The sequence below is a fragment of the Felis catus genome, chromosome A1 (assembly GCF_018350175.1).
Source record: "Felis catus isolate Fca126 chromosome A1, F.catus_Fca126_mat1.0, whole genome shotgun sequence".
NCBI lineage: Eukaryota > Metazoa > Chordata > Mammalia > Carnivora > Felidae > Felis > Felis catus.
Genome location: NC_058368.1, coordinates 108,612,435 through 108,622,740, shown reverse-complemented (window position 1 = coordinate 108,622,740; position 10,306 = coordinate 108,612,435). Strand labels below are relative to the sequence as shown.

The following is a 10,306-nucleotide window of genomic DNA, read 5'->3' as shown; positions in this document are numbered from 1 at the left end:
TATGAAGGATATAATGCCCAGACTTTCCAGATAAAAGTTAACTACAACATCTTCTACTCTATTGTTGCTTTCTAACCTACATTTTATTTTACTTTTTACTTTTTCAAATTATTTGTTTTTATTTTTTAATTTACATCCAAGTTAGTTAACATATAGTGCAATCATGCTTTCAGGAGTAAATTCCAGTGATTCATCCCCTACATATAACACCCAGTGCTCATCCCAACAAATGTCTTCCTCAACGCCCCTTGCCCGTTTAGCAATCCCCCACCCACCCACAAACCCTCCAGCAACCCTTTGTTCTCTGTATTTAAGAGTCTCTTATGTCTTGTCCCTTCCTGTTTTTCTATTATTTTTGCTTTCCTTCCCCTATATCCATCTGTTTTGTATCTTAAATTCCACATGTGAGTGAAGTCATATATTTGTCTTTCTCTGACCACTTTCACTTAGCATAATACCCTCTAGTTCCATCCATGTTGTTGCAGATTCTAACCTGCATTTTAAAATGTTGACCCATTTTACATTTTAAATCCTCCCTTGACTCCTTATGTTCTTCTACATACCCATTCTTCACCCTTTTACACCCAAATTTCCTAAAGAGTGCTACTTTCACACCTATCCCTCACTCCTCAGCACATCCTCCTCCTCCACCTGCCCCCAATACACACAGAGTCTGGCTTCAACTCTCATTCTCCACTGACATTGCTCCCCTCAAGGTTACCAGCAATCTTCTTGATGATAATCTAAGGGGTATTTTTCAGTGTTCATCATATCTAACCTCTCTTTCCCAGCTACTGATAATGCAGACTAGTGCTCTCTTCTTGAAAGCCTCCAGAAAGGAATGACCTCTCTGAAACATTACTCTCCAGACTTTTATCCAATCTCCAGCTCTTTCTCTTCTCTTTCTTCTGAAGGTTCATTTTCCTCTGTTCAGTCTTTAAATTTTCGTTCTTCCATGGGTTCTATTGTAGGGCTTCTTCTAATGTTACACAGTCTCCCTGGGTGATTTCATCTATCTCTGACTTCAGTCACTATCTTTTTGCAGTTGACCCTAAATCTTTGTAACTGCCATGGATATTGGTAGTAGACATGTGTGGTGATTGTCTCTGCATCTGTCCTCCAAGAGGTTACTTGTCTTTCCTTATATACCCACAGCATCCTATACTTGCCCATTATCATAATGTTAATTGTAATAATTATAATAATACTTATAGTCAATTGTCAAATTCTGTTTTTTTCTTCCTAGACTATAAGGTCCGTGAGTGAAGGAATTACACTTGTTCATTATTATATTTTAATTCCCCTCTATCTCCATCCTAATTGGGTTTGAATTTCCAAGCCATATGGTTTAGGTTGGATTGATCCCTTCTTAGTTCCAGGGGTGAGCCTTTAATGATTTAAGGAAATTAACATAGCCCACCCAACTCTGGCAGAATGATTGGTTTAGAAATGGGGCCATGACCTAAAATGATTCTATTGGAATCAAGTTCAGAGGTTTTTTTCTGGAAATTCTGGGATATAGACTTTTTCCTTTTTCCTTTTGGATTTTTACCTGAAAGGATTTTACCTGAAAGGAACGCTGCTGGAGCCACCTGTGTCCACACATGGAGGCCTGGGAATGGAGGTCACATAAAGAGATTAGAGTTGTGATAGAGTGATTGGATTCTTGATATCATTGGGGCAGTCCCTGGATGCAGCTGTGCCTGAACTTTCCATCTACTTTAGGTCAAATTATGAGAGTTCATCATTTTTTTTTTTTCAGTTAAGCTAGTTTAGTTTGGTTTTTCTATCATGTGTAATATAGAACATCTTCACTGCCTAGAGTTGTAGATCAGTGTAACCAAATGCTTACTTGTCATTACTGCATGGGTTCTCATGGTATCTGATATTCAACATACCCCAACCTGAACTTATTTTCCCCCTTGAAGCAGTTCTGTTTTCTGTTTCAGTGCTAGATATCTTCATCCACCCAAGTTATATGAGCCAGGAATTTGGCTATCATCCATAATCCCCCCCTTTCTCTTGTTTTCTCACAGGCAGTCATTCATGAAGTCCTGTTGGTCCTGAATCCTAAAGACTCCTTAGTATTTCCACTCCCCTCCATTCCTATGGCTATTCTCTGAATTCATGGCAGTATTTCATTGGCTGCTTTAGTGTAACAGCCTTACCATTAGATTCTCAGCCTTTATTCTTTTATCCTATAGTTAATTTTCCACAACGCATCAAGAAGGAGTTTTCTGAAATGCTCATCTGATCATGTTTTCTGCTGAAAATCCCCCAATAGCTCTTCAGTGTATTCCGAATAAAGTATGATCTTTTGAACTTATTTTACATAATATTCTTAATCTAGTTCAGTGTTACCAGTAGATTATATTATATGCCACTGAATTTTTATATTTTCTTTTGCTTGCAGGCCTGCCTGTGCTGCTCCATCTGCCTGAAGCACAACTCCCCCACCCACATCCTCTTCTTTAGCTTCTATTTTAATTTTTAATCCCTATTCATTCCTTCCTTCAGAAAACTCTCCTTAATTCCCCCGAAAGGCTGTCTTTGTATTCCCATGATATCCTGTACTTGTCCACATCATAGCATTTGTCACAGTGTACTGTAATTACCTGTCAAATTCTTTTTTTTCCCCTAGATTGTAAGCTCTTCAAGTGTAAGAACCACATCTTGTTCATCAGTGCGTTTCTAGGTTCTAGCATAGCTGCCAGACACATTAAACATATTATTGTATTTGAAAAATATTTGTTCGGGAGCATGGGTGGCTCAGTCGGTTAAGCATCCGACCTCGGCTCAGGTCATGATCTCATGGTTCGTGGGTTGGAACCCCACGTGGAGCTCTGTGCTGACAGCTCAGAACCTGGAGCCTGCTTTGGATTCTGTGTGTCCTTTTCTCTCTGCCCCTCCCCCCAGTCACACTCTGTCTCTGTCTCTCTCCTCAAAACTAAATGAAACATTAAAGAATATATACTTGTTGAAAAAATGTTTGTCATAGAAGTGTGGCATTATATAAAGGGCCTTCTTTTTTTTTTTTTTAGTATTTCCTTTTTTATTTTTTTTTCAATATATGAAGTTTATTGTCAAATTGGTTTCCATACAACACCCAGTGCTCATCCCAAAAGGTGCCCTCCTCAATACCCATCACCCACCCTCCCCTCCCTCCCACCCCCCATCAACCCTCAGTTTGCTCTCAGTTTTTAAGAGTCTCTTATGCTTTGGCTCTCTTCCACTCTAACGTCTTTTTTTTTTTTTTCCTTCCCCTCCCCCATGGGTTTCTGTTAAGTTTCTCAGGATCCACATAAGAGTGAAACCATATGGTATCTGTCTTTCTCTGTATGGCTTATTTCACTTAGCATCACACTCTCCAGTTCCATCCATGTTGCTACAAAGGGCCATATTTCATTCTTTCTCATTGCCACGTAGTACTCCATTGTGTATATAAACCACAATTTCTTTATCCATTCATCAGTTGATGGACATTTAGGCTCTTTCCATAATTTGGCTATTGTTGAGAGTGCTGCTATAAACATTGGGGTACAAGTGCCCCTATGCATCAGTACTCCTGTATCCCTTGGGTAAATTCCTAGCAGTGCTATTGCTGGTTCATAGGGTAGGTCTATTTTTAATTTTTTGAGGAACCTCCACACTGTTTTCCAGAGCGGCTGCACCAATTTGCATTCCCACCAACAGTGCAAGAGGGTTCCCGTTTCTCCACATCCTCACCAGCATCTATAGTCTCCTGATTTGTTCATTTTAAAGGGCCTTCATTTTAATAGAATAGAATAGAATTCTAATAGAATTCAAGGTCAGGATTTCAAACTGATTTATTTTATATTAAAGTAAAAGTTTGATTCCTTAAAAGCACTTATCACAGTATGTAATAACTTGTTTACTTGTTGGTTTCTTTTTTTTTTAAATTTTTTTTTAACATTTATTTATTTTTGAGACAGAGAGAGACAGAGCATGAACAGGGGAGGGGCAGAGAGAGAGGGAGACACAGAATCGGAAGGCTCCAGGCTTTGAGCCATCAGCCCAGAGCCTGATGCGGGGCTTGAACTCATGGACTGCGAGATCGTGACCTGAGCTGAAGTCGGATGCTCAACCGACTGAGCCACCCAGGCACCCCTACTTGTTGGTTTCTTAAGGGCAAAGGATATACCTGTCTTGTTTGTTATTGTACTCTTAGCACCAAGAACATAGTAGGTGCTTGATGCACCATCTCTTTTTGATTGTTTCCGTTAGCATAAAAAATTCTTTGTTATCTTCTGTCGTAAAAAAAGAAACCAGTTTTCCCTCTTTCCATCTCCTCTCACTCATTTTTTCTGCTCCCTATGTCAGCAAAACAGAGGAAGTATCTATACTTGCTTTAACACTTCCTTTCTACCCTTTATTTTTTTGAACTCACTCTTGCACACGATTCCACTGAAACTACTCTTACCAAGATGCCCATGTTGACGAATCTAATGGACACTTAAATTTTCAGCAACATTCAACACAGTTGATCCCTTCCTTCTTTTGGGAACTTTTTCTTCTCTCCTTATTCTTCTCTGCTAGATCCTTCTCTTCAAGGCCTCTAAGTGTTGTCTTTGTTGAATCTTAGTCCTGGACCCTCTTCCACACATACACATTCTCCCTAGGTAAACTCATCCATTACATTATTTTAAATGCCTTCCACATTTATCTTTCTAATCCTGTCTTCTCCCCATATATTTTACTTAGAATCTCTACATGGATGTCTAATAGACAAGTAAAACTCAACATATCCAAACTTAGTACGCTTGATTTTCTTCTTCAAGTCTGTGCTTTTCCTGGTCTTTTTATTGGGAAATAACTTCCATTTAGATGCTTAAGGGAAAAACCTAGGGGTTAATCCTTGGTTTTTCTTTTCTTCACTTATATCAGAATTCCTATTAGCTGTATCTCCAAAATAACTCCAGTTAGCCATTATCTGCTTTCACTGAAAATACACAGTAGCCTCCTATACAGTTTTTCTGCTTTCATTTTTATTCTTCTATAATCCTTTCTTCTCAGAATATCCAGAGTGATCTTCTAGAGCCATTTATTGTCCGTCTGTAGTTTTAAACTCCTGCAATAGCTCCCATCACATTTAATCTATCTTTGTAACCTCTCAAACATCTTCTTCTTCCCAGAGTGCACTCAGCTTCTCTGACCTCTTTTTTTCTTCTTCAAACAAGTCAAAGCCATTTCTGCCTCAGAGGCTTTGTACTCTTTCTTCTCTCTGCTAGAATATTCTTTCCATGGCTCGTTCCTCTTCATTGTTTAGACTTCATTTTAAATCCCACATCTTTGGAGAGGACTTTCCTGACCATTCTATCTAAGTATGGCCTCCTCCAGATGCTTGCTACCAACTATATTGTTCATAGCTCCTGGCACAACTTGCAAACATCTTGTTTATTTTGCCCCTTCCCACTGAGAACTAAGTTCTCAAGAGTAGGTATTTTTGTTAGTACTGTGTCCTCAGTTCCTACAAGTCTGAGACCTTGGAGGTCCTCAAGAAGTTTTTGTTGAATAAATGAATGTTTTTGTTTTCTGGACTCAAACTACTGCTATTCCCTTAAAAACGTTTTTTTTGGGGGCGCCTGGGTGGCTCAGTGGGTTAAGCATCCGACTTCGGCTCAGGTCATGGTCTCACAGTTTGTGAGTTCAAGCCCCACGTCAGGCTCTGTGCTGACAGCTCAGAACCTGGAGCCTGTTTCAGATTCTGTGTCTCCCTCTCTCTCTCTCTGACCCTCCCCCGTTCATGCTCTGTCTCTCTCTGTCTCAAAAATAAATAAACGTTAAAAAAAAATTAAAAAAAAAAAACCGTTTTTTTGTTTTTCTTTTTTTTTTTTTTTTTTTAAAGTAGGCTTCACATCTAGCACGGATCCCAGCACAGGCCTTGAACTCATGACCCTGAGATCAAGACCTGAGCTGAGCTGAGATCAAGAGTCAGACACTTTACCAACTAAGCCACCCAGGCACCCCTGCCTTTCCCTTATTATATAGCAGTTAATCATCAGTTGGTTTAAGAGTTTTTAAAACTGAGGTACCCTGAGTCCTTCTATGTATTACTCAGGCAGTTTTACTTGATCATCTTGATTCTGAATGTCTTGTTCTATGGCATTATTGGTGAGAACTGAACTTGTTTCATGAGAATTTAGCATAATTGAGGCATGCTTATTAGTATTGTGATTAAAGGAGATAGATTCCAGTTTTACTGCCACCTTTTCCTGTATCTGTAACCAGAAGAGAGTGCCCCTGTCTTTTATGTTACTGGAAGCAGGTGGACACAGACCCATAGGCTATTGGGGTTTTGGGGTGGCTGAATCACCTATCCCTGAGTGAAAGTGTAGGCCTTAAATCTAACAGTTACACATTCATATAATATTAATGAATAGAAAACAATTACTTCATTTCTCACATTTCCTCCTTGCTGATTATCTAAAGTAAAAGAGCCTACTTTAAGACACCTCAGCCTCTTTGTAGGAAGAGGCAGTGTTAAGTGAAAGAGAAAAAAAAGATAATATACACTGTTACTGAATTTGAAGTTATTTTCAATTTAATCTGCATAATTAAGTATAGTTATGTGTCATAACAAACTTGTGTCATTTCATTGCTTTCTTATAATGTAATTTGAATATTACACTGCAACATAAAGGAAATGTGATGAATGATAGCAAGTTAATTTAGTTTTTTCTGTACCTTTTAAGCATAAATCTAAATGAGACTACAGAAATGAAGTTATTACATGATTAGAGAATACTAAAAGTATCTCTTATGCAAACAGTCATGTTCTTTCCCTTATTAATATCTATAATTATCCATGAAGTAACTTTTTCCCAAGATGAAAGCACACAATGTTATTGTATTTAGAAACTTACTTCTGAGAGGACAAGGAAATACTCTTCTCTCTGCCAGTCATGGACCAGCCATGAGTCCTTTGTGTCATTGGTTCTATACACACAGGTTTGCGTCTGTTTCCACTCTAACTAATTTAGTGTAACTTACTAATATAAAAGCAAAATAATATACCCCCAAATGAATGATTAATTGACTTATAGGATGTGCATATTCTCACTTCTAAATATTGCATTGATTTCATTTTTTGTTTACAAAAATTGTATTCCATATTCACATTTCTTTTCTCTCTTTTTTTTTGGAGAAAAATACAGTTAATTCTGAGCAACACAAGTGTGAATCTTATCTGTAGATTTTTACAGTTTAGTACTATAAATGTATTTTCCTTATGATTTTAATATTTTCTTTAACTTACTTTATCATAAGAATACAGTATATAATATATATAAAATACAAAAATATGTGTTAATCAACTGTTTATGTTATTGATAGGGCTTCTGGTCAACATTAGGCTATTAGTTAAGTTTTTGGAGAGTCAAAAATTATACCTGGATTTTTGAGGTTGTAGTGGTTGGGGCCCCATGCCCCCTGCTCACTTGTTCAAAGGTCAGCTCTTTACATAGTTCATTTTGCCTTATTAGAAATCTTTCTGTTTTGGTGCCAGAATCTCAAGGATTATCTTTATACATGTACTGTCCTGCTGTTTCGAGCCTGTATTGCCCAGTAAACTATGGGGCTTGGTAAATGAATCTTAACCCCAGAATGTTGTATGTCACCTTCTCAGAAAGACCTTCCCCACTTCCCTGGTTTCATTACTTAGTTCTCATTCAGAAACTAGTCTAAAATTACCTTACTTATTGTCTCCTCATATAGAGTTAGATATGCCTTCTTTGTTTACTTTGGATCCCCAGTACCCAGACCAAGGACACTTACGCATTTGTGGAATTAATAAATTAGTTTCTTAATCGATTATCTATAAATAGTGCTTTAAAAAAAATCTTGCAACAGTGAAACTCATGGTAACCGCCGAAATTGTCAGTCTGCCTATTTGTTTTCTTTTTTCTACAGAAGACCACTTATTTTAGAGTTTAAACTCTAGCTGTAAATTAGTGGGAGTTGGTAGCCACTCAAGGAAAAGACTGTTTTATTTTTCTGCCTAATTAAATGAAATTTTCAAAAGGGTTTTTAAAATCCAGCCTTCCAACCACATACCGGTCATTTACTGACATCCATATTTGTCAGAGAATTTCGTCCCACGCTACAAAAATTTCTATTATGGAGGGGGAGTGGGGGAATTAATGGGGGTACTGAAAATTTATTTAGACCAGTTTGATCGGAACCCTGATAAATTTTGGCGTCCTGGGTTTAATAAGACTGTAAGGTCATTTTCAAGCCATGTGTTTTTCTTTGGATAGTGGTTTTCCTCCCATCAAATCCATTTGTGTACAATTCCACTGTAGAATTCCTCTCTCCCTTACATAATAGACGTTAAGATAAAGCTTAAATCCTTAAATCCTGAGCTTCCCATCATTAGCTCTCACAAAAGGCTAATTCCCGGTGTCTGGGTTCGAGGGTTCAAGGAGCCTGTGGTAAACCCTGAAGGTGGCTGCCCAGAGCCCCTGGCCGAGGCCTTCTCTGCTGGAGGTCATGGCTGTGGAGGGTGTCTTGGGCAGGATTCTCCACCAGCCACGCGCTGTCAAGCTTTGAGCCCACACACCTCGCGGCCTGGCGCGGGCCGGCCCGTGACTCCGCACTCAAAGTCTAACCTAGGTCGAACACCTTCCCCGCTGAGGGGGCGACCGAACCCGGACAGGCGCCGGATGGAGGTACAAAACCTTGGAGGCTGAAGAGGGAAGGGCAGGGAAGGGTCGATTGCCCGTGGAGCTCTAAGCATCCCGCTTTGTCGTGGGTGCAGGGAGCCGAAGCCTTCTGCATCGCAAAGTCCCGGGCATCGTAGCCTCAGATAGCAGCAGCCAACGTCACGGAGAAGGACCGTGACCCGAGCGCGTTCCCCCTTCACTTCCCCAACCACCTCTATTCCCCGCCCCTCCCCTCCTTTCCGCGCACACCCCGCCCCGTGAGCTGCCACGTGAGGGAATCCACTCGTTAGCCTATGGGGGCCAGCTCCGCCCCACGCCCCCGCCTTGCCCCCTGCTCTGCGCGCCGCCACGTGATGCGGCTCACCGCCAGCCAATGGACGCCGGTCTTGCCTCGCGCCCCGCCCCGCGCGCCGTGGCCGTTTGAAGTGACTAATTTCTGTCATATGACTGAGGCGCTCATGGGGGTGGCGGGGCGGCTCTAGGAGCGGGGGCCTAGCAATCGCCCTAAGGAACAACCCTGATCTGGCCGTGGTCAGCATGGCCCCTACGCTGTTCCAGAAGCTCTTCAGCAAGAGGAGCGGGCTGGGCGCGCCCGGTCGGGACGCTCGAGACCCAGATTGCGCGTTCAGGTAGGGCGCTGCGGGGCGGGGGGGCGCGGAGCCCATGGCCTTGTGGGCTTGGGGCTCCAGATGTGCAGGGGCCTTCGGTGTTCGTGTCCGCGCGGCATTGCTGCGCGGGTACTTGGACCTGGGCCTCAGTGAGGTGGGGCTGGGCAGCTGGGGACTTGTGCTAGAGGGCTAGAGCGAGGTCCTGCCTCCCCACCACCCCTATCCCTCCGCTGGCCCCTTCCCCCTCCTCCCGGTCTGTTTGTTTATGTCCTGCCCGACTTCCACGCGCGGCTGTGCCTTCCCCACCGACCACCGCGGCCTGAGCGTAGGGTCCACACTCCTTCCTGGAAGCGAGTAGAGTTGGGAGCGGGCTGGGTTGGATCTCAGCCTCCGTCCTCTGGGCTGAGAAGTTCTCCCCTCCTCCTAGCGACCAAGTCGCCCTCTGGGTGTTCCATTCCCCTTACTCGCTGTTGTGGAGAGAGCTGCACGTTTTGGGCAACCTTCTGAGGGTAGAAGACTAGAGGAGCAAGTAGGCAAGGTGCCATTCTTTCAGGTTTCTTGGAAACGTATACTGGAAGTGTGCAGTTGCTGGAACGAGCGATCTCAGTGTTATCGAAGGAGAAAGATGAAACCTAAGAGGTTATGGTTACTACTGACTGGACTGATTCAGATGAAGTACGGTCTTAGAATTGACCATCGAATCATCCCGTTAGAATTTACCAAAAATAAGTCTAAAAATTGAAAACGATAGCAAAATCTTTTGTGGCATTACAGGCTTTGTCCATTTTTGGTTGCACTACCTGTTGCTGGCTGAAAAAACTTCGTAGAATTGTAAGATTTAATGTAATAGAAACGTGAATTCAAGGTAAAATTTAGTCTCCAAACCGCATTTGAAGAAGAGGTTATGTCTTTCACATAGCCTTCATACTTGCTGCGGTGTGGAAACTTGTAAATATAACTGGGCTAAATGTCACGTATCACTCAAACCTGGTAGGACAGCAGAGAGCCCAGTTGTTC

At 41.7% G+C, this 10,306-nt stretch overlaps 1 protein-coding gene across 3 annotated transcripts in view; it reads left to right on the top strand.

Moving 5' to 3' along the window:
- The first annotated feature begins 9,115 nt into the window (after positions 1-9,115).
- FNIP1 (folliculin interacting protein 1) overlaps positions 9,116-10,306 on the top strand; it is a 146,961-nt gene continuing 145,770 nt past the window's right edge. For 2 of the 3 annotated variants that reach the window (XM_003980741.6, XM_003980742.6), the window contains exon 1: positions 9,116-9,310. In XM_003980741.6, coding sequence (XP_003980790.1) covers positions 9,219-9,310 — 92 coding nt within the window. In that variant the 5' untranslated portion in view covers positions 9,116-9,218. The remainder of the gene's footprint in view (positions 9,311-10,306) is intronic. The other variant, XM_045058679.1, reaches the window with a different exon arrangement.